This window comes from Mchenga conophoros, linkage group LG6 (assembly GCF_057382185.1).
Source record: "Mchenga conophoros isolate Kocher_MC1m ecotype Shallow Benthic linkage group LG6, M_conophoros_male_GT1.1, whole genome shotgun sequence".
In the NCBI taxonomy this organism is placed as follows: Eukaryota; Metazoa; Chordata; class Actinopteri; order Cichliformes; family Cichlidae; genus Mchenga; species Mchenga conophoros.
Genome location: NC_140531.1, coordinates 24,339,417 through 24,363,238, shown reverse-complemented (window position 1 = coordinate 24,363,238; position 23,822 = coordinate 24,339,417). Strand labels below are relative to the sequence as shown.

General features: G+C 41.0%; 2 protein-coding genes across 2 annotated transcripts; one reads left to right on the top strand and one right to left on the bottom strand.

Moving 5' to 3' along the window:
* Positions 1 to 835: 835 nt before the first annotated feature.
* On the bottom strand, positions 836 to 10,176 carry LOC146572655 (thrombospondin type-1 domain-containing protein 4-like). Its single transcript, XM_085278496.1, has 13 exons — positions 10,119 to 10,176; positions 8,211 to 8,395; positions 7,409 to 7,538; positions 7,105 to 7,280; positions 6,746 to 6,851; positions 5,639 to 5,815; positions 5,112 to 5,241; positions 3,985 to 4,207; positions 2,900 to 3,073; positions 2,600 to 2,773; positions 2,293 to 2,472; positions 1,498 to 1,642; positions 836 to 1,155 (listed from the first exon to the last, which is right to left on the bottom strand). The coding sequence occupies exons 1-13, from the start codon at positions 10,174 to 10,176 to the stop codon at positions 1,001 to 1,003; spliced, it is 2,013 nt and encodes a 670-aa protein (XP_085134622.1). The 3' UTR covers positions 836 to 1,000.
* Positions 10,177 to 12,868: 2,692 nt separating this feature from the next.
* On the top strand, positions 12,869 to 22,986 carry melk (maternal embryonic leucine zipper kinase). The gene is made up of 18 exons (XM_085276951.1): positions 12,869 to 13,006; positions 13,217 to 13,328; positions 13,434 to 13,519; positions 14,880 to 14,996; positions 15,339 to 15,482; positions 15,579 to 15,647; positions 16,201 to 16,293; positions 16,547 to 16,645; positions 16,800 to 16,868; positions 17,186 to 17,284; positions 17,931 to 18,017; positions 18,138 to 18,269; positions 18,383 to 18,544; positions 19,402 to 19,687; positions 21,444 to 21,537; positions 21,731 to 21,887; positions 22,011 to 22,114; positions 22,212 to 22,986. Exons 2-18 carry the CDS (start codon positions 13,250 to 13,252, stop codon positions 22,387 to 22,389), a joined length of 2,055 nt encoding a protein of 684 aa, XP_085133077.1. The 5' UTR covers positions 12,869 to 13,006; positions 13,217 to 13,249; the 3' UTR covers positions 22,390 to 22,986.
* Positions 22,987 to 23,822: the final 836 nt, after the last annotated feature.

Sequence of the window (23,822 nt, the reverse complement as noted above, 5' to 3'; positions counted from 1 at the left end):
CGGATGGATGGATTCTGTTTAGATCCCTTCACACTGCCAGTTCAAAACAGTATGACATAAATAAAGAATGGGTGACGATGTGACAACTAAGATAGTCAATTAGATACCTAAGCATGTGGAGAAAACACAAGGGGGAAAAAACTATATAAGAACTACAACATGCTGCAAAAATAAAGTACAACTACCAAAACCTTTTGCACAGAGAGCGTCACCATTAAGAACCCCATCTTTATGAAAATGAAAAGTTACCACCACTAATTTAGCATGTTTCAATGTAGCCATTATTATGTAGTATTACTAACAGACGTTAAGGACATTTTAGTTAAAAGAAAATCATGTTGAGCAAAATCTGCCAGTTGTAGATTAATTTCTTGCTATAGACCCTTCAATGGCTAAACTCGTCAGTGGTTCCAGAATTGGGCACAAACATTTTGCCGTGCAGCAGCATTAGATCAGTAAAAAAAAAAAAAAAGGTAACGATGGCCTGCGCGGTCCTTTCATGCTGGCGCTTCATTTCACACCTGATCATGTCACAGCTGGCTCCTTATTTATCGAGACAACTTAACTCTAATGATATCAACCAGTCACAGACCTAAACCGGGAACAGCTATTACAAAGTGAATACATTTGATAGAAAGCAGGTATATTTGATCAGTTTTTTTAATAATGTTTCTTTAAACTTTTATATATTATTTAATATATTCTTTAATTTTGTAATATTTCTTTAATAAAAAGTGAACAAAGCAGTAGAATACCAGAAGTTACAGAAACTTTATTAAGAATAAATATACAAGTAAACACTGAATGTGTCCACTTTAATGTTACACTTGGACTGCAGATTTAAAAATTGTGAACGTCCTATGAAAGAGCATGTGTGTTTGTCTGTGTGTTGTTGTGAGGACAAAAAAGTTTCAGGCATCCCAATTTTAAAGCTTCATTGTCTTCAACAGTAAGTTGATGTCATCACAGAGCTTTTTGTTCCTTGAGTTTCACTGCAGCATCACCTGCGTATGTGATTGTTTTGAAAAGAGTTGGGGTGTGTTTCCTGGGCACGAGAGCAGGACGCACAGCAGACACTTCTGTAATATGAGTAAACACACAGTCTGGCTTGAACCACCACCATGCAGTTATGATACTTATCACTGCATAATGGATCTGTGAAGGAAAAGAGGGGGGGGGGAAGGGTAAAGATATTTTAAATAATTGTATTTTCTGTCTGTTGTTTAGTGCAGTCATCTGCTTGGAGCAACTACTAAACTGGCTAACCTTGATAGAAGAGGTGGGACTAATTTAATCATCCTACAAGACGCCAAGACAAAAGAATCAAATGTACTGTATATGGACCACATTAAGCGAGTTCGAGTTCTTTTTGTTTGAGGCAGTTGGATCTGGATCAGCATCTTCATCGTCTGACCTCTCTGTGATGTAAGGGGTCTAACACTGACCGTTCAGTATGCAGCTGAACTGCTATCGTATAACACTGCTTGGCATGCTTACCTATTTCAGCTACACAAGGCTGTTTGTTGCATTCTTCTCGACTCTCCAGGATAAAACTGGGATCACAGCGATCGCTTGGGACGATGTTGTCAGCAAGACAACGGACCTCGCGCACACGGAAGCCAGCATTACAGGTCCGTGAACACTGAGGTCATAGGACGAAGACAGATTACACACAAACTAACCAGTTTGTCACAAATTGGTTCAGTTTTGTTTTTTAAAAAAAACACATGTTTTTAGATACTGAAAAATGCATTTTAATGGTCTCCTGTTGCACTAAAAAAAAGAAATCTTGTCCTTGGGATAACTGCAGATCTTTAATGAGGAAAAGTCTCAGTAAAAATGTAGAGTGGTCTATGACTTAAAGACATTAAAGGGGATACAGTGAAGCTGCAAGGAGTAGAGTTAGTCAACGTAAATGAGATTAAACATCCCATGCAAAGGAAAGAGTATAAGAGAGGTGAAGAAAAGAGGGCAGGCAGGGTGGAGTGGGTAAAGATGAATGTCAGGGATGATTTGTGACAAAAGGATAGCTGCAATGACAAAAAGACAGAAGGCCGAGGTTTAGGTGATATAACTGAGGATGGTGAGATTTTAATTGGGAGTGACCAGAATTGACAGAATTAGAAAGTATTATATAATAGGGGCAGGTCATGTTGAGCAGTTTGGAGACAAAGTCAGAGAGACAAGGCTGAGATGGTTTGGATGTGTGCAGAGGAGGAATAGTGGATATATTGGATAAAAGATGCTGAATCTGGAGCTGCCAGAACTGATTTAGACGTTTGGTACACTTACCGCACTCCACTCCGTAACATACCACTGGACACCACATGGCTTCAGTCTGCAGGGCTGAGATGTGATTGGCTTCGAAAGACTGGAACATTTTAACTGGTCCACAACTTCCATTTGACCATCGCTGTTTAAAATGCAAGCCACACTTCGGGTCTGTGTGCCATTCCCACACTCTGCAGAACACTTAAGTTACCCACACACATAAGTGAGTCTTCAAATGGATGTTGTTTGCACAGTTTGCAATGATGTGTGTGTGTGTGTGTGTGTGTGTGTGTGTGTGTGTGTGTGTGTGTGTGTGTGTGTGAATAACCTGACTCCAAGGTCCTGTGTACCACTCCAGACGATTTTGGCATGGCCCTGAATCACATGATGTCACTTCTGGCGGGCGTTCCCCTTCACAGCTATCCAAAGGCAGATTTGTCACATGATCCATCAGGCATACTACAGACCTGGTTCGACTGCCTCTACCACACTCTGCAGAGCACTAAGGAGCATCACACACACATTTCATTTTATTTGGTCCCATTTTGAAATGTAACATTATTTTATTTGCACGTCCTGTCACAGTCTCCTCAAACACAATATCTAACACAAACAGTTTCAATATTACCCGCTGGCTCCAGATAGAGGTGAACCAGCTGCGTGCACAAAGTCCCATGTCACAGTTCTCTATAGTGTCTGGCTTCAGGTTCATGTTACACTCCTGATCATCATCCACATCGCCCTGGTTGCTCACACACACCACCTCCCTGGTGCGCTGGCCAACTCCACATGGTACTGAACACTAGAGGAGAAGATGAGAGATCTAGATTTGTTTCTCATGAAAATTACTGAGTTCCTTTTATTCAGTGACATGTAAATTCCTTTGCTGCAGCTATAGATTGTGAGTTATGCATGTTTGTCTTCCTAAATGCCCATTCATGGCTGTATTGCTGAAATGAATGGCACAAGATACACATTACACACAATGTTGTCAGCTAGTTATACTTTGCTGGTTAGTGGTAGTGCTTTTATTTTTACTCCTTTGGGTCTTCCACTCTTTACAGCTTGTATGATTTAATTGTTTCACATGCTCTACTTCTCCTGATTGGTCTCTGCACCTGCTCTTCAGCCTGCCCACCACCACTGCTGATTGATTCAAAGCTTCAGTCCTGTGCTCTAGTCAGGCTCCAGCTAATTGCAACAGCTGGCTTAAAAGAGGCAGCTGTGACTTTAGCTGTCTGGCTAGTTTTCTATGTTTGTTGCAAAAATAACATGTTATATGTTGGCTGGTATGTGTGTTAAAATTAAACGTACCTTAAGAAGTCCTGTTCTTTTTTTGGGGGGGGGGGGTCTGTAAGTTGTTATATTACCATTTTGGGTGGTTTTCCTACTCTAGAGACTGGGCTAGCTATAGTCTAGAGTAAAACGAACATCACATGTACCACACTTGGTTGGTTCTGGCATTTTTTTCTGTTTCTTTCCATTTTTTATGGTGTTTTGTGTTGTAAAACATTTTAACTGTGCCTCAGCCTTCTCCACACATACTAGATGATTGTCATTGCTCCGCTTTTCCTCTAGAGAGCTGAGGACGTAGCAGCAGTGGAGACTTGTCTGGATTACTTAAATACCTTAAGACTTCCCCCACGACTGATAAAATTACACTCCTCATACTACAGCTGTTCATAAGTATTCATGAAATGTGTGTTTTCTCACAGGGCTCCACTCTGATCGTATATCCCACTGACTGCAGATTTTCAGCTGGCACGTAGACTGGGTCACTGGCATGTCAGATGAACCGCACATCTCTGACTTCACAGTAACTGAAGTTTCTGTCCCACTGGCGTGAACGTCGGTGACTTGGCGGCAGATGACCTGGCGATGCTGGGTCCCAGGTCCACACCTTCTACTGCACTCTGACCACTCACCTACGTCCCAGCTGTTAGCCAAGAGAATAGAGACATGATGTGCTTTAATGTTGATGCATAAGTTTACTAAAGACCTTCACCAAATTGCCTTTGCCCTAGCTCTGTCTTCTTGGTGACCACAACTACTAAGTTCCTCTTTTCCACAGCGTATCTTCCTCCCCTTTACCCCCAACCAGCCACTCCATGAGCCTGGTTCTGCTGGAGGTTTCTTCCTGTTAACAGGGAGTTTTTCCTTACCACTGTTGCCAAGTGCTTGCTCATAGGAAGTTGATTGCTGGGGTTTTCTCTCATGTCACTATAAATTTTTTACCTTACAATATATAAAGTGCCTTGAGGGGACTGTTATTGTGATTCAGCGCTGTATAAATTAAAATTTTGTGTGACCACTTCCCCACCATCTTAAAGGTTACTCGTTAGTGTTTGTTTTTAGAGAAAAACAGATCATACAAAAGGCTATCGCTGGAGCCCAAAAAGTGCTGCACAAATTCAGAAGTCTTTACTTTTCTTACTACTCATGTCTTGGTTTTATAGCCCTCTGTTTCTGCCACATTCCAAGTAAAAACATAAACATATATTTCATGATGACAGCAATCATGGATCACTGAGACTGTGGGCAAAATATCTGACAGACCCACAACCAAACATAAAGTTAATGTCCTAACATCTTGGCAGCAGTAAAGCAGAGTGGTATTTACCGCACGACATGAAAAATGAAGCCACACCAAAGAGATTTAGTGCGACTTACTGGCCGACTTATGGCTAGGACGTGTGCAAGTGATCAGGGTTCACCCCGAGAGTCACAGCACCATGTGGAAGTAATACTGTGTGCGTCATGTGTAGTTTATATGCAGCTCAGTCTGTGCATTAGCCACATCTAGCAGAATAGGACATCAGGTGTCTGTGGGTGTTGCTCACTATGCAGGACAGGGCTGTATGTTGCAGTCTTCTTCCCACTTTGTTGTTTCAATGGCAGGGTGACAAAAGTCAGCGGGAACAGCCGTCTGGGAATCCTTCTCAACACACTCCAGGACCACCTGACGCTTGCCTGGCAAAAACACAGACAAACACCCAGGGGGAAAAATTAAATAGGAGAGTGAAATATATGTGTGCTTATGCACAGTAATGTAGAAGCCCATTGTCCTAGAGACTGTTTCAGCTAGCGACTTGATTTCTTTATTTTAGTGGCTCTATGGTGTAGTAGTTTACATATTTACCAAACAAGTGAGAGACCCCTGGTTTCATCCCGGGAGAACATACAAATCCCTGAGATAATATCTGCCAAATCAGACATGCAGAGCTGCCCACTGTGGCCATCTTTGATTGTGTAAGCTATTATTATATGCTTTTCTTGTCTTTACAACTTGCCATTCCCGATGGCCCCAGGTGTAGATACTGTTAGCACTATCAGATTAAGATTTGAGAACTATGAACTAACTTCTTACCAGTGCCACAGGTTGTGCTGCACTCTGTGTGCCCGTTTTTCATCCAGGTGTAGGTGACATGAGACTCAGAGTTCACAGTAGGGTAAGAGGGAACCTGGTTGGGATGCCATGCCTCCTTGATGATGCTTTGTTTGGTCTTGCCATCATCATCTGGATAGGAGAAATCTACTGTCTCAGCTACAAGAAAGTTAGAGTTTAGAGGTTCCATGTGCCAGAGAAGAAGTGGGCTAACTTAAAATATAATATAACTTAAAATGTAACAAGTACAACCATAAGGCTGCCACACCGGTGGTTTTATTAATTATGGCTACTAAGATCTGTTTTAAGGACTGTGTGAATTTGTATGTAGGCTATTACAGTGGACAAACACTAGACTAAAACTAAAGCTGGGTGTGAACGAAACACTTTAGTTCACTGAAATAAAAACAAAAACTGGACACTAGAAAAAGATGTAAAAAGACTGTAGTTGCAAAACTAACTAAAACCAAATTTTGAAAAATATACAGAAAATGACCTTATTCTTAGTTTTAATCTGGTTACAGCTGTCAAACCAACAAGTGCAAGGGGGCTTTACTGCATACTGTAAATATTTATAAAATGAAACAATGCTCATAATTTTGCCCCTGTACATCACCACAGTGGGTTTTAAATCAAACAAGATGTGAATAGTGTAGGCTTTCAGCTTTGGTTCACGGGGTTTAAGAAAATATTGCATCAACTGTTCAGGAATTACAGACATTTTGATACCCTGTCACATTTTCAGGTGGTTTCATGGCCAGGTGAGGCCTGAGGCCAAATCTGGCATAAGTGACAGCTTATCTTGTCTCAGTGTGTGGCAAAGGGCTCTTTGCCAGGAGAAAGTTTGACCTGTATCAAAAATGTCAATTAAACCCTAATCAAATGATCAAATGAACAGTTTTGCTGAAAACGATACGAAACGGTGTCACCCTGCAGTGCGATCTTAACCAAACACAAAGAGAAGCCAAAAAAGGGCACATGCTGTCTGAGGGTAAACCATAGTCCTGATAATGAGATACTGACGCTGTGGCCATACTGAGTAACTCAAATACAGCTTGTGTGCTTATGCATGTTAGTGAGTTTACTCACCCAGGGGAAGAACAGCAGAAGGTGTACCGGGCTCAGGAGCTAGGTATCGGTTTAAAGGCATGCTGTATTCATATTGCACAGTAGGAAATGGTTGTTGGTAAATCAGCTGTGAAAAAGAAAGAAAAAAAGATGAATGGCATCCAATAAGTAGTATTTTTTATACTATTTGTATTTGCAAATCTTAATAGGACTCCTTGGAAGGTATATTTATTTGCTACTTTTAATTCTGATAATTTGTCAGACATATAAAGAAACTAAATTTGCACTTTTATAACCTCGTATCTCATAATGAAGCTCAAATTGTTTTTAATTTTTATGGGCAACTTTGTCAGATCAGTGTTTTTCATTTTCCATCTCACATAGACGTGCAGGTCCTCAGTCAGCGGCCCCGGTGCAGTGATGGACTCTCCATTACGAGACCGGATCTCATTGGGTCGTCGATATGTCAGATATGTTCCCAGAGCAACGTAGATCCCGGGTCTATTGATTAGCCAGTTTCCGTTGATGATGGAGACACCACGTTGGCTGAGCAGAGCTGGAAAATCCCCACGATTGTTTACTGCATTGGTGCTTGTCATTCTGGAAATACTTGTGCTATTAGATATGGTTATGTGTGTGTGTGTGTGTGTGTGTGTGTGTGTGTGTGTGTGTGTGTGTGTGTACCCAGATAATTTGGGCTCTTTTTGGTCTCCTGGATGCTGATGTTGCATGCTCCTGCAGGAATCTCTGCAATCTTATGGTAGCCAACGTGAAGGAAAGTCCGAGAAAAATTCCCCTTCACCACCTCAAACTGCTGCCAACAGATACACTGGCACATGTTTTATGCAAACAAAGCCACAACACTGCACCTTTGTACATGTTCAGACACTTTCTGCTTACTCTCTTTACCATAGTTTCAGCATCACCCGAATTATTTTCAACAGTATAATCACAGATTCCGCTGGATCACATTACTGTTCTTTTTCTCTCATTTTCACTCGTGTATCTTGCTCTCCCTCCTCTTCCTGGAAATCCCATAGCTCACTCGGTCCAACAGTTGGTTTGAATTGGGGAATCTTTCTGGTCTTCCTCTCCAATCTTCCACAGTGCAGATCTCTATTTTGCAAATGAGTTTGGCTCATCTGCTCCGTTCCTGCCATCTCTCTTTTAACATTTTCTCTGGTTCTTCGCATTTGAAATTTTATTTACAGTCTGATATTACTCAGTCTGTTAGTGATTACTCTCAGCCTGAGTGGAACAAACAGAGATGATCTAAAACAAACAGGACACCCCCCCACCCCCACCTCCCCGAGGGCAAACTCAGTCCCACTCCTGCCTCCCCAATCTTAAAAGATTGTTACTTGCATTTTGCATCAGAACAAGCACGATCTATATTACAAAGTAAGGATATAACTTAGCATGCCATGCCTTCCCCTTGTAGCTCATACTCTATACCCCCCCCCCAATGAAAGTGTGGGCGTCTTACCTCCAGAGGGGACGAGCCACCTGTGTTATCCCAAGGAAGAGCACCTGTGGCTGGGGAGAGAAGACAGATCAAGTGCAGCAGAGCCAGAACTCGACCCTGCCCCAGATAGCAGGGCTGCTGCCACAATCCAGCCATGAAGAGACTGAGAGAGGAGGACAATCTCACACACTCACATAGACACACATCTGTAATGAGGGGAGTGTGCGTTTGAGAGTTGGGGTTGGCTTATGGGGTGGGAGGGAAAAAGGACAGTTTGGGAAGGATGTAAAGAGACGTGCTGAGAGAACGTTACAAATGTAGGTGTCCTTTTAAGTGGATTTCACCTCCTTTACTCTTTGGTATGAATTCTGTGACAGCTCACAGAGAGCGTGTGTTTGTGAGAGAGAAAAATGGACAGACTCCTGTAGCGTATCCTAACGCTTGTCCAAAGACAATATTGCTCCCTTTGAATCATCATGCAGGATTGTGGGGCTTTAGAGAGGCATACTTCTTGCTTCTCCACCCACTTTTTGTTTTTTGCTGTATAAGGCTTGTTATGTTTTGAGTTATTGTTTTTATTATATTTTAGTGATGATGGGAAACACCTTTAGAAATTCTTTGGGGGAAAAAGAACAAAAGCCCACAGCAAACTGCTAGAGGATGGACTGAAAATCAAACACACACACGCACTGAGTGGCATTGTTCCCTGGTGATTTAAATTCCCTGAATAAATGATTCACATGCATTATTTTGCCATCTTATCATGACTCAGTTTACTACCATGTTGCTCTGTCCTTTAATGATCAGATCGCTTTTAACATTACTGTATATTCACTGGCCTGCATTCAAAACCCCACTGTCACACACTCCCAAGGTCTTCAGTTTGAGAGTTTTGGCTAATATTTTGGATGAACATGAATGATTTGGAGGAGTCCAAACACATATGGGTGTAATATATTACCTTGGCTGAATGTTTTAGTTCTGGGAAGAGGACTGTTTTTGCCCTGTAAACACACAATGTAGTGAAGCTTGCCTAGTTCCACCGTTTCATGTTGCGTAGATTGGAGCAATGAGAGTCAGGTCTATCAAAACCTATGACACAGAGCCACTTCGGGAGGTAGGGGGCAGATAAAAACATGTCTTACCTGTGTTGCTGAATGGAGTGACAACATTTCAGACCTGAAAAACCTTTCCCCCCCCCACAGACTGTCCTTCGATTGACCCTGCAGCTGTTCACAACATGGGTGTGAAATTGCCAGGATCAAAACTTTCCCAACTTCTCTGAGAGCCCCCTTCTTTGTGATTGTGTATGCGCTCATGTTTATGTGTGGACTCTAAAAAGATATATGAGACACATATGTGTGGATAAAGTGCAGTGATGCAATGTCTGTTGTACACAGCCAATCGGGCCACTGTTTAAAGAGGTTGAGTGAGAACGAAAATCTGTTATTCTGCAAAGCTTTACATCTCTCCTATTGAGTGTTTAGCACGAGCCCTCTGACTGGAGACAGTGAGGCAAAGTGCAGCACAACCTTTATGATAGCATGCACCTACATACACATGTTGTACATCTAAACACGGACATACATGCCCCTCTTTTTCTTTACTTCAACCCTCTCTGGCAACCATCCAGGTCTAAGACGCCAGTCCCCTGCAGTGAACACCCAGCAGCCATGGACTAATGACACAGGCATTCTGGGAACCTCCAAGAATCTGTCAGAGGATACTAGATGTACAAGACAGAAGCTGTTAGGACCACAATGTCTGTTTTTGGTTGTGACACCTTTATAGCTGCTACAGGATCTCTCATTATACACTCGCTGGAGGTGGTACAGCAGTATGGAGCTAAATATGTATGAAGGTAAATATCTTGCAAAATGTGAGAGCTTGTAGAATCTTACATTTTACAAGCTCTTACAACATGTTTACCTTCACACAGCAGCTCCTTAACGCAGAGATCTGCTTGAATGACAGCACACAGCAGCATATATCCCAAAACAAATGCAGGACGTGGATGCACAACCTGCATATTACACACATCTGCTAACATGATGTTTCTTATTGTTTTTAAAAGTTTCCGTGCAATTACACCAGGATTTTGTTCATGACATTTAGTTGCCTGACTGTTATGATTATGTACTGATGCTTATATGTGAAACTTTGCTGGCTGGACATGGCCTTGGCAGTCCCGGGCTGTCTGTTAAAACCATTTGCTGTAACAAAATTTGCTCTCAACAGCATTATAACCATTTTTTTTTTAAATTCTTTGAGTTGTATCTTATAAAAGGACCCAGAGGGGGGAACACCCTGTGCCTTGCAGTACGTTACAATACATTCAAAATATGTTTAAATCTGCAGTAAACCTATGAGCTCATGCAGATTTTAGACTAGCTGAGATCTGTTAAAAAAAACACGGCTATTGCTTTCCAGACAATCAACCGTATGTAACTATTTAAAATATGTTTTCGTCGGTGTGTAAGTGATTGTGTATGTGTGTGTGTGTATGCTGACCACAAAGTACAAATGACACAAAGACAAAATAGTGACGTTCGAGATTTCGTTTTTTTAAAACCTCATACTGGTCTCCATTTTCCTCTGTTTTCCACTTTCCACCGCTGCTCTCTCCGCTCTCTTTTCTTCTTTTCACTCTCCCGTCTCCTCACACTCACTTTCTCCTCTGTTTGCTTCCAGCTGTGGTTATTTGATGTGCCTCTGTCCCATCCCGTCCAGCTGCCGCACAGACCAAATGAGTGGTTCTGTCATCCTGCTGACACCTGGACATCCCCTAACCACAGATTACTTCCCTAACAACCGACTCATTTCCTAACAACCACGAGACATACAGGATGGTCACTGATTAATCACTGAATAGCTCCGTAGCTTTGTGGTTGTCCCTTTACAATTAAAATAATCAGGGAAAATAATCAGGGGGGAAATAACTTTATACATCATCTGCAGTGAAAGTGCTTGCATTACAAGTGGTAGACAGAAGATGGGGTTCTGCTAAAATGCATTTATAGTTCACCTCTCACCTGTTTCTAATTACAGACTTCAGACAGGCACAGCTGAAGACACCTCTTCTGACACCTTAAATACATCTCTTCGGTCAGCCACTGCAATCACATACCTATAGGGTCAAAACAGAACACTTTCCACATTACAAAAAACACACAAGGCTTTCCTACCTGCAGGTCGTAATATACCTGTATATGAAAGCATGATTACCAGTATCATCATTCGTCCACAGTATATTGGTTTAAGTGTAAATACTTATATATAAAATATAAATATTTACTATTTGAGGTAATGGGAAACTCAGGAGGTTTTTTTTCTATTTCTTTTTCCATATGGGAATAATAGATGAACAAATCTGGCAGCATAGTGATGCAGTAGTTAAAACGTTGACCTTGCAGCAATTACTCTGTGGGTCTGAATCTGTTCGTTGACTGGGGCTGGGAAATGGTGGACCCTGTGTCTTACCCAGTGTACGCTTGTATACGGTTGACCAATGGGAATAGGTTGCTTGGTGTGATAGTTTATATTATACTACATTATGTGGACAGCCAGGTGTCACTTTTACCAGAATCCACTGGCAAATGAAGGCAAACTGGCAGAAGTACAGTGCCATACGCTGGACAGTTTTCTGGTCCTGACATTTATGTGGGCTCTACTTAAACATTGTGGTAGACCCTTCCATTGTTGCAGAAGCCTTCCACACTATTGTCTGCCTCTCTGGAAAAAAAAAACTACTTTAGGAATGGTTTGGGCAACCTAGCAAATTCAAGTTGTTGACTTGTCCTCAATTCCCTAAAATCCAGTCTGAGTACCATCCGTGGAGACACTATCTTGCAGTTTTTTAACTAACATCTTGTTCCTGACAACACAGGATGCTTTCAGAGGACTTGCGGAGTGCATGCCTCAATAGGTCAGGCCTGTTTTGGCAGCAAAAGCGGGACCTACACAGTGGTAGGAAAAAGAGATTTCAGTGTTACAGGGATGAGTGTATGCATACCAAAACAAATAAATGATTTCTGACTGGCTGGGAGGTGTGTATTAACTTGTGGCTTGTTGGACTACTGAACCGTGTAAAGCCCAACAGAAATGCATTAACCCACATTGTACATATCTGACCAGACTAGTGCCATTAGTCCTTCCTATATGTACTCCAATATTTAACCATATTTAACCAGTATTTGTAGTTTTTGTATGCATTTAGAATATATTACTGTGCTACTTTAGCTGTATTTAGCTATATGTCAAACTACTAATCTGGGTTTTAGGGGCAAATATGTTTGTTTTGTACCTTCTTATATCCTATTTGGAAGTTAAAATAGAAATGCATACGCATTTAGCAAATAGATCATACATACACATAAATAATAAAGCACAGGTTTCCAAGCAGAACATGTATTGTAACAAGATGATGAAAATGATATTCATTTAACCCGTCAGGGGTTTTAATGTTGTCTCTGACTGGTAAAGTGAACCAAATATAACACCAAATATAAATACCATGTTCGATTTTTTTTTTAACCCCTGACTCGTTTGTATAAAAAAAACAACTTGGTAATTAACGTAATTCTGATTGTGAACCAGCCTGCAGAATGAAAACAAAGTTGCACTAACTGTGCTTTTTGTTTTACAGCTGCAGTACTCTTTTTCACCACAGGGGGAAGCACGAAGCGCAAACCGGAAGCAGGAAATGTAGTCACGTCAACGTGCGAAATTCAAACTTCTGTAACAAAACATCGGTCTGCCGGACTCGGGCTTTACCGTGTGGTTAACTGACGCTGCCGTCTTCCTCTGTTTTCGTTCAGGTAAATGCAGAATATCGAGTACTGTTTTGGTTCAGTTAAGGTTTATTGTAGTTACTTTTACCAACTGCAAGCGGTATTAATGATTTATGTTGGCTACAGTTATGCAGTAATTGACGTTAAGCTAGCTGAACGGTCACAAACCGATAACCAGTGAGTGCCAAACGTAGTTTTTTCGTGTCTGTTGCCAATTTTAAGCATTTTCCTCTCCAGGAAAGTTTACCATCTTGCGCCGGAGCAGGGAAGATGCCAATAGAAAGGACGGAGCATCGCGGAGCGGACGAGCTCCAAAGATATTATGAGGTTTATGAGACTATCGGCTCAGGTAATGCAAGGGTTAATTGATGCATTTAAGAAAACAATTACTATCTGTATCGTATCCTCTCTGAACCCTGTGTGTGTTTTTTCTTTCTTTCTGTTTTTTCCCCAGGAGGTTTCGCTAAAGTCAAGCTGGGTCGACACATCTTGACAGGAGAGAAGGTTGCCATTAAAATCATGAATAAAAAGGATCTTGGGGTAAGAAATGAAACCGGCAATAGAAAAATAGGGTCAAACACAAAAATATAGCTCAGAGTATAAAATGTCAGAAACAATTATCACAAGTTGTTGCATTCAAAAGTGAGGCAGCCTAGTTGTATGTTGGTGCCATTAGTCTATACTTGTAAGAGTTCAGTTCAGTCTTTATTTAGATCTGATAGTGAAACGGAGTGACAAGCAGTAAACAAATAAAAGATTAAATATTTACAAATATGTACCAGTTAAACTACTATTAAAACTGCTATGAACTACAGAGGGAATCATTCCTGGCTGTAAAACTCCTCCATCTAATGCACAGTACACACTGCCATAGTTACACCCTTTTCCACATCCTCTACAAAAATAATTTTAGAGTAAAATGTCAATCATATGTAATTTCTGTAATGTTCTGGAGATTGAGCTATTTGTATATATTGGAGCTCTTGGCTTTATTTTGTAACTTTGATAATGTATTGGATATTTAATTTAGTTCAGTATGTTACTCTTCTTGTTGTCTTGGAGCAACACTAACCACATAATGTCCTTAGCATTAATAAAGTATTCTGATTATCTTAAATTCAGAGTTTACACTAATGCAATTTCAGCCACTAGAACACAGATCAGAAAGTTATTGGTTGCATTTGTTGTCCATTTATCAGCAATAACAGCTGTTCAGCCAATAAAATTTGTTTCATGTTTGTCTGACAACAAACTGGTGATTTCCAATCGCACCAAGCAGTAAAATAAATTTGTGTTTCTATCAGAATTAAATTTGTTATTAACTTTTGTTCCTAAATGTCTGTAACTGTTAACTCAGTTTCACTGGCCTTTTGGTTTAGGTGCATGCAGGTCAATTAGTCATGACACATCATTTATAAAAATCAACAACTGACATTTGGCACTTTTCAATAACTATGTGCTGGAACTGCAATTCAAATCTTTTTGGCCGACTAATGATTCAACTGTTATGTTTGCTCAAGCATTCATTTGTTTACAATAAGAGTAAGATGACCTCGCCCTGAGTTGAACCTTTAATCTGGGGAGAAAAAGTCACGCCCTGGCATTTGTCCTGTTACCTTCCAAGTAATGCTGAAGCTTTTCTAACACCCCATTTTCCTCTGCAAACCGGACCTTGTCTAGAACAAGAGGTTTCAGAAAACATTAGTATGGGAGTGGTTCTTCTGAAATAACTCAGTATTTCGCTTGAGCACAATTCGCGGCTCTTGCTCGTCTTCAAATAGGCAGAACAAACAAAGAATAATGTTGTTTTTTTTTTTTTTAAAAGAAAGAAAGTGTACAGTGCAGTAAACAGTATTTGTATGTATAAATAATTTACAAGAAATCCCTGTGTTTCACCTAGGATGACCTACCCCGTGTGAAGGTGGAGATCGAAGCCATGAAGAACCTGAGTCACCAACATATCTGTCGACTGTATCAGGTCATAGAGACCTCCACCCAGATATTTATGGTGTTGGAGGTAAGGGCATAAGCAATGTGTTATGTGAGAATGAATATAAGCTTAAGATCAATTTCTGGGGTTCTCCTCTCCCCCAGAATTTAATTTGAATAATAATAATAATGGTAAATAAAACTATGTTATCATTATCAACTTATTTTAAGTGATATTGACTTTTATGCTTATCAAATGACCTAAAATAACATGAAAAGCCACAAATTTCTTTTCGGTAAGGCAACACAGTTTTTTTTGATGCAACTATATGTGGGCTAGTTGAGATAATTATCCCCAAAACCTGCTTTGAACCAGAAAAATCCTGAATTCTTTTTTCTTCTTTCCCTCAATCTTTCATTTTACTTTCAGTACTGCCCTGGTGGGGAGCTCTTTGACTACATCATAGCTAAGGACCGCCTGTCTGAGGAGGAAACCCGGGTCTTTTTTAGGCAAATTGTGTCAGCAATGGCCTATGTCCACAGCCAAGGATACGCACACAGAGACCTAAAACCGGTAAAAAAACAAACAAACAAAAACAACCACCAAAAAGTGTCATAGATCAGTTGTGGCTGTAATATGAATCTTAAAGTTTTTCTCTTTGAACTCTAGGAAAACTTATTGATTGATGGAGACCACAACTTGAAGCTTATAGACTTTGGCTTGTGTGCCAAACCTAAGGTATATTACCAAATTCCTTTTTCCTCTTTGTGTGTATTATAAATATTTAGCATCAGGGCGAGGGAAAAACGTTCTTAAGGCATTTGCTGTTTACCAAGGTACTCCTCAGTCTATTGTACAAACTAGTTCCATGCATAACACACTACACTGGTGCACGACGTGAGACAAAGCAGCACTTATGTAAAATTTGATTACCAGGCATATCTTTTTTCCAATCATATTGAACACAGAAAAACCACCCAGGGTCCTAAATATCTTTCTGAAAGGTTGTTTGTGAGTTTGGATTTTTTTTTTTTTTTAGCTACTTTGGAAAATGTAGTAGTTAGTTATGGATAAGGCTTTAGTGTATCCTGATACTTATGGATGTTGCAATGAGGAAAAAAATCTCAGACAAACATCCATTTTATTTTTTCAGAAGCATGGGGAGTAAAATAATCATAAAAGGAACACTGTTGTGTAGCACATCATAACTAAAACTTAGACATGTGTATGCATGCTGTACTCGATGCTGTGTATAATCATGACCTAAATAGCATGTTGTTGCCTCTTGTAGGGAGGGTTGGGCTATGAGCTGATGACCTGCTGTGGGAGCCCTGCTTACGCTGCTCCTGAACTTATCCAGGGAAAAGCGTATATTGGATCAGAGGTATGACATGTTCTTTGGTAAATACAACTTTTAGAAATGCTGGGGTTTTAATTCAAAAATTTCTGAAGTCGCAGTATTTGCATTTGGCTTTCACCAAGATTTATGAATACCTGCCTGTTCCACGGTTCGAGTTTTTCATGGTGTCGTGATCACATTTGCTGGCGTGCAATTCAGTGCAACTGAGCTGTGAAATGTTATCTGTAACGCATGAAGCTGAAATACCGCTGTGTGGTGTGTAACTCCCTCCTCCCAGGCTGATGTATGGAGCATGGGAGTACTGCTGTTCGCTCTGCTCTGTGGACACCTGCCCTTTGATGATGACAACTGCATGATCCTCTACAGGAAGATTACAGTAAGAGCACTCTTATTTTTAAAACCTTTCCCTTAAGTTCCGGGTGCTGCTCCTCAATTTTTGTGGGCATTCAAGGAAACTCACAGCAAGCTGTTGTCTTATCATTATTATTATTATTTTTTAATGGGTTTCTTGATGTCTTCTTTATTTTCAGAGGGGTACATATGATAACCCAAAGTGGCTCTCTCCAGGTAGTATCCTCCTCCTCAACCAAATGTTACAGGTCAGTCAGTTTATTTGCTCTTGTCTTTGTATACCTGTCAGCCTCTCAACCTGTGATATGTATCATTTGTTTACTGTTCTCTAGAAAACTTGATTCTTTTTAATTAAAACTGAGGTGCAAATCTTCTTTTTTTGGTTGAATTACAGTAAGATGCAATTATGCATTTGCCACATAAATTTATTATAACAGAACACCTCTTACTCTCAGTAAACCTAAAAGCATTTTCCAAGATTTGAAGGCAAATCTGTTTCTGCTACAGATTGTGGACTATGTAGTTTTGTGCAGGTTGAGTTGTAGTTTCTGTATGTGTCCTGCAGGTGGACCCAAAGCGGCGTCTGACTGTCAGACAGCTGCTGGACCATCCCTGGGTGATGAAAGACTACAACAGCCCTGTGGAGTGGTACAGCAGGCAGCCGGTATGGACAGACACACAAAAAAAACTGCATAAGAAAACTCATAATTGCAAATGGTAGCGTTTGCTGTGACATCGCTTTTACAGCCTTTTTCAGGCTTTCCCCCCTTCTTTTAGATTGTCCAGTCAGCATACAAGTCATTGTTCTGTGACATTACCATAGTCCTTAACATCACTTTCTTTTTTTCATCGGGATTAGTGTATGAAACAAGAACAGTCTGCAAATGCACATCTCCACCAAGGCTGAAAATTCCACACTGTACATGATGTGGAACCAGATTAGTTTGTGATATATTCTTGAGATTTTGTCCAAGTTTTCTTATTTTTATGTGATGTGCATGTGTGAAGATAGGACTGTGATATGGATCTGTGAGGAAATGACCAGTTTTGCCCTCTGCTGCAATCCTGAAGAATCCTTCAAAACAAAAATCTTGGATCCAGATGAACTCCAAAAGTTAATTGGTACTAAATTAGGCCAAGCCTGAACCTCTGTGAACACATTTTTGATGCAAAACCTTCTTCAGCTGTTTTGAATAATCCTTCAAACAAACAAACTGAATCAATGAAAAACCTCCTTGGTGACGATAATAAAATTTGTCTGTTTGTAGCTTTGTGTGTTCACAGTTTAATCTTTGTTTTGTCTTTTGTAGCTTGGCTACATGGATGAAGACTGTATCACTGAGATGGCAGTAAACATGAAGCGATCAAGACAGAGCACCACAGCGCTGGTGAAGGAGGTGTGTGTCTGTATATGCATATTTCAGCATCATTATGTTGTATTTATCATATTATACTAGAACTTGTACTTAATTTCTGTTAGACATCTACTTAAATACATCTTAAATTATCTCCCACAGTGGCGATATAACCACATCACAGCCACCTACCTGCTGCTGCTGTCTAAGAAGCAGAGGGGAAAGCCTGTCCGCCTGCGCCCTGAGCCAGCTGTCTGTGAGGACTCCTGCTCGCCTCTGCATCAGGGACTACAGGTCAGATTTAGGACCAGAGCTTCCATGATGCTCTGCTCTTTTAAAGCTGCTTACAGCTGATACTGATACATTTTGCTGTTATGGATTTTATTTTTTTATTCTATCTCTGTTAGACCAGAAAAGCTCTGCACTTCAGTGAGGATGAAGACGCTTTGATTGTGGATTCCTTGGACATTTGCTCAGACTACATCGATGATTGCCCCTGGGTTTCAGTTCCACAGCACACACCCCAGAGGGTCAGAGGTCAGCCAGATGGAATCATAAAAAAAGACACGGTATGTGGAAGTTGCTATAAGTATAGATTTCTCTTTTCTTTCATGTGTCTAAATGAGTAGACTGAAGAAAAAGGTAAACTCGGATTGAAAGCCTTCTCTTTAGACACGCTGTCCAACCACGTCAGAAGCTGGATGCGTTTAGTCGTTCCAAGTGGCCACGCTTTAAGGCAGAGTGACAAACCAGCCATTGTGGGGAAGGGGAGGCAGATGTTTAAATGTTTAAAAATGGAAAGGACACCCACTTTTCTCGCCAGGGTGGTAAACATAGAAAAGTATTCCAAATAACCACCTAATTAATCCGAAGCAGAGAGCAACCAATCCCTGATTTCTCTCTTACTGCCGTATGTCAGAAAGTACAGTCTGAACGGGAAGTTACAGATACTGAATGAATAAGAAATTCTCCAGCTGATACCTGAAAGAAGCAGGGGGATGAGGTTTTGGGTGCTTTCTGGCTATCTGAAATGCAGTTCAGATAAATCCCAAATGCAGCTTTTTTTCTGAGACACCACATTTGGGGGCGACCGTGGCTCAGGGGGGTTGGGAAGCGTATCTGTAACCGGAAGGTCGCCAGTTCGATCCCCGGGCTCTCTCTCCTGGTCGTTGTGTCCTTGGGCAAGACACTTCACCCTGCCACTTACTGGTGTTGGCCAGAGGGGCTGATGGCGTGATATGGCAGCCTCGCTTCTGTCAGTCTGCCCCAGGGCAGCTGTGGCTACAACCATAGCTTGCCTCCACCAGTGAGTGAATGCGAGAGAGAATGAATAGTGGCATTGTAAAGCGCTTTGGGTGCCTTGAAAAGCGCTATATAAATCTAATCCATTATTATTATCATCATTTGTCTTTTGGTATTTTTAAAGAGGCTGGTATCGCCATCGGTGGAAAAAGGACATCCTTCAAGCCCGACCCCAGAGAGAGCGCGAAAAGCGACACCTCGCTACCATAGAGAGAGGAACCGAGAACAGGCCAGCGAGAACAAGGAGAATAATGATGTCCAAGACAGAGACGTTGACATTTTTGCCTTGCCTCCACCTCGAACGCCTGTATCCAGTAAGAGGAATGCACGCCTCAATAAGAATGTGTTGACCACACCCAATCAAAATGCTAATATCAACAGCCCCAAACCCAGTGTGGCCACACCTAAAGGTAAGAATCATTTCTTAATAGATTCTTGGTCACTCAACCAAAGACAGAAAATTGAGTACCGTACAGACAGTACAGAGCTCTGGGCATCGTACAGTTTATTTGTACTGTAATTGTTGTTCTCAACAAGGGTTTGAAGTGCAGTGCCTATTAGATCAGATTCGCATTAACCAGCTGCCCCTCTCCTCCACTCACCCCCTGCCCCCCCTTCATTTATCCGTCCCTCGCTTGGTCTTACACAGCTCTCATAATCACAAGTGCCACAACCACATGCCAAACATTTGCAAGTAAATTGTATTCTGGTAATAAACTCATTTATTGGGTCTGTTTTTATCCCAAAGCCACTCATATTTCTGTGATTTAGCTGTCATTTTGCCACTGAAAATGGACACACACACACACACATCTATCACTGTCAACTCAAAGGTGAGGTTATTATCAAGAAGCAGCTAATTCTGTTCACTTATCTGTGAATGAAGGACACTAATATGAACGGAGAATCATTAAAGTCTTAATCATTTGTCATAGCGACTTGTCTGCTCACATGTCCAGCCTCATTAGATGCCTCTATAAATTCAGCCACCAGCTCGCTGCAGCTGACCTAGTTGATGTTGAATCCTCGGAATACGGCTCAGACCCGCTCTCTTTACAGCCTCCTGCTCTGCAAACTACAGCAAAGTGCAAACGTGCTACCTGTGACTTACTTGTCCTCATATTTCTCTCTGACACACACACACACACACACACACACACACACACACACACACACACACACAGAGTGGTCTATGCGTGTCTGTCCCTAGGCGTGTGCTGTGACAGGTGTAGCTGTCTCTTTCCTTTGCTCACTGTCCCACGTGGGCTGTAGTGACATGTGTTCTCTTACCACTAAAGCCTAGCTCTCTTGTGTGTGCGTGTGTGTCAAAATCGTTATTCCTTTGTGTTCACAACTCCAGTGTCAAAGCCAGCCAGTTCGATGCATAAGAGCACAGGGCTGTTACCTAAGCGTTTTCAAATTTATTCTCATTCCAAACACTTCTCCCTGTTGAGTGACCTTGGGGTTGGTAAAAAACAAACCTTTATCCATGTTGTGTTAGCGGTATGCTTTATTTTTTGTGTTGTCTTTGATCAGCTCTTGATTTAAACTAGAGTTCCTGAGTGACAGTGAGTGAAACATTCAAACCCCAAGCTGACTATACTTCTCAGGAGCTTCACGGTTATTTCCCTAACACTACGATCTGACCAAAACAGTCATAGCCAAAAATGTATTATAAGAGGGGTTTATTTGACACTGAATTTCACATGAGTTATCAATTTTCAGTTTGATTTTTCCTTATTGGTTAATGAAATACTCACATATTTATAGTTAAATTATTTTGCTATAAAATTCTGCCGCTTGTTAAATTGGATTAAACCTGGATTCCTTCTCAGAGCCATCACAGGGTGGTGACAACGTCTGTGTAAAATCTATGGTGAAACAATCCTAGTGCTCACTTGATGCATGACTTCAGCAGGCACTGAAGACAGTCCTGATGAGTTTATGGCCTAAATCGATAATCGATAAGGCATACTGAATAAAACATGAACTGTGGTCTTTATTGTGCTTAGTGACACAAATAAAAGCAAGTATTCTTTAGGCTAGCCAACCAAATGAGCATTCGGTGTTTCTTGCTTTCTCAGTCAGATCCACCAATATGTATAGAAGTTCTGTGTTTGCAAGGTAGTAAGTTTTCAACTTTCTTAATGCACTTTTTTCTGGTAGGTGGAGACGGCTCATCCAAAGAGCACAAGAAGAGAGCAGCAGAGAACAAGGATCCTGCAAATGTAGAAATCATAGCCTTCAGCCCAGAGCGGAGGTGAGTAAAGGTTCCCTAAATGGTGCTTTCCCTTCAACAGAATTTATTCTTTACTTTTAGTCATAAGAATGGGTCATAAATGTGTTCTTGAGTCCTTGAAACCAGTAACATGTAAGCCAATGGGAAGGGCAGTTCAGGATTCCTGAGCTAAAGTGAGGCTTTTTTTTTTTTTTTTTTCCTCTGTGCTCTTAAGGTCCAGGTCACTGGACTTGGCTGTCACAGGAGACAGTGGGAAGAAGAAACGAGGGGGAAAGATGTTTGGTTCCCTGGAGAGAGGTCTGGATAAGGTGATAACCATGCTCACGCCAAACAAGCGACGAGCTCTGCGGGATGGTCCACGTAAGATTAAGGTAATAGAAAGCCGAAAACCCCCAAAGCAGATCCATCATCAGTAAAATAAAAATTCAAAGACAATTAATTTACAGCAAAATGATAGAAATTCTGATCAGTGGCTTGGCTGTGTTTTCCACCAGGCACAGTACAACGTGACTCTGACCAGTCAGACCAATCCAGACCAGGTGCTTAACCAGATCCTCTCCATCCTGCCGGAGAAAAACATCGACTTCACACAGAAAGGGTAAGAATTCCCGTTACCTCCCTGTCTTCTGACTGGTTTGCTCACTCTTGGACCAAATGTTAATGTTTCCACATTGTTCCCATTGCCTTTCCTCCAGGTATACTCTGAAATGTCAAACCTGGGGTGACTTCGGGAAGGTGACGATGGCGTTTGAACTGGAGGTGTGCTTGCTGCAAAGGCCCGAAGTTGTTGGGGTCCGCCGCCAGAGGCTGAAGGGAGACGCTTGGGTATACAAGCATCTGGTGGAGGACATTCTCTCCACATCCAGTATTTGAAGGGGGGGAAAAAAGCACTTTCTTACCAGTATCTACTAGTCCTAAGTGAATTCGCACTGGCTTTCTTTGCTGAAGAAATACCACTGACTAACCAATGAGTGATGCAGATACATGGACAATGATCAGTCCTTCATTGTTGTTTGGAATATTGTCCGTAGGCTAGTCCGGAATTCCCAAAATACATGTTACATTAAATTTATGAGCATCACGTCTCAGGATCCTGTCTGTACAGTGCGTCTTGTTTTATGTAGAACAATTTTTAATTTCCATTTTCATAATGAGTAAGCTTTATGTAATTGATGTAAAGTGAGTTGAGGTGTGTGTCTGAAATGAAACGGGACTTCTTACACTATACCTTCCAGCTTCTTATTAACATATTTATGTCTTCTTCTTGTTGTTCTCCCCTGTAGATGCAAAATTTTTATGAATAGGATGAAGTGTAAAGAATGACTAATTCTCTGTACACATGTTTACAGCTTTCATCATGTTTTTATGTGGTTATATTAAATGTCCTTTTTTCTGTCTTGGTTTCTGTGTCACATGGTGTCTGTATGTTTTTTCTGAAAATGCAAAAGCAGCAAAAATAAATGATTTTCGCATTCATGAAGACAGATGATTGAGATGAATTCAGCTACTTTCTTAACTTCAAATGTTGTTTATTCATTCAGCAGTTGATGGAGCAGTGGTGTGTTTTACACTCTTGTCATCAGCCTTCTGTTCGTCCTCTAGGCTTCACTTCACTTTGGTAGAAAGATTGATGGTGATAGTTTATCTTAGCGAGTTTTTCTAAACATCTACCGTAAATGAAATGAGCAGTGAAAGGTGTCAAATGTCTGTAACGTTTCTCACCTCAGATACTTTTGAGTTTAAGACTACTGGCGAACAGACTTGTGGTTTTAACCGACATTTACTACAAGCTGCAAAAACAAAACAAAAAAATAGTTTCCAGTATTTTTAAGCGTTAGTAATCATTGTACAGTACACAGATAAAACATGGTGTATAAACATACTGCCCACGCATCACTGGGTTAACATAATAAAAAAAACTTGAACTGGTGTATCATGATTTTTATCATTTTTATGGCAGGAATGCCTGTGAGAGCATGATTGTTAGTACTAAGTGAAAGGCTGAAGTCATGATGAACATTACCTGCAATTTTGAACAGACCTAATAAATAAACAAACCCTGGTGAAAGACATTAAATGGTAACATAAAGACTATTAGTGCGCTTCGGCCCTTTGAGTAAACCTCCCTCTCCCCCTACTCTGACAGAATGCCACTTAATCATGACAACATTACAGCTGATCAGCATTTATTTGTAGCAGGTTCTCCTTGGTGTCTCAGTGGGGAGGAGAAGGGTAATGGTGGGGTGAGCTGATAATAACAGGAGGGGTTTAACCTTAATGGAGTGCGAGGGTAGGGGGTGGGACGA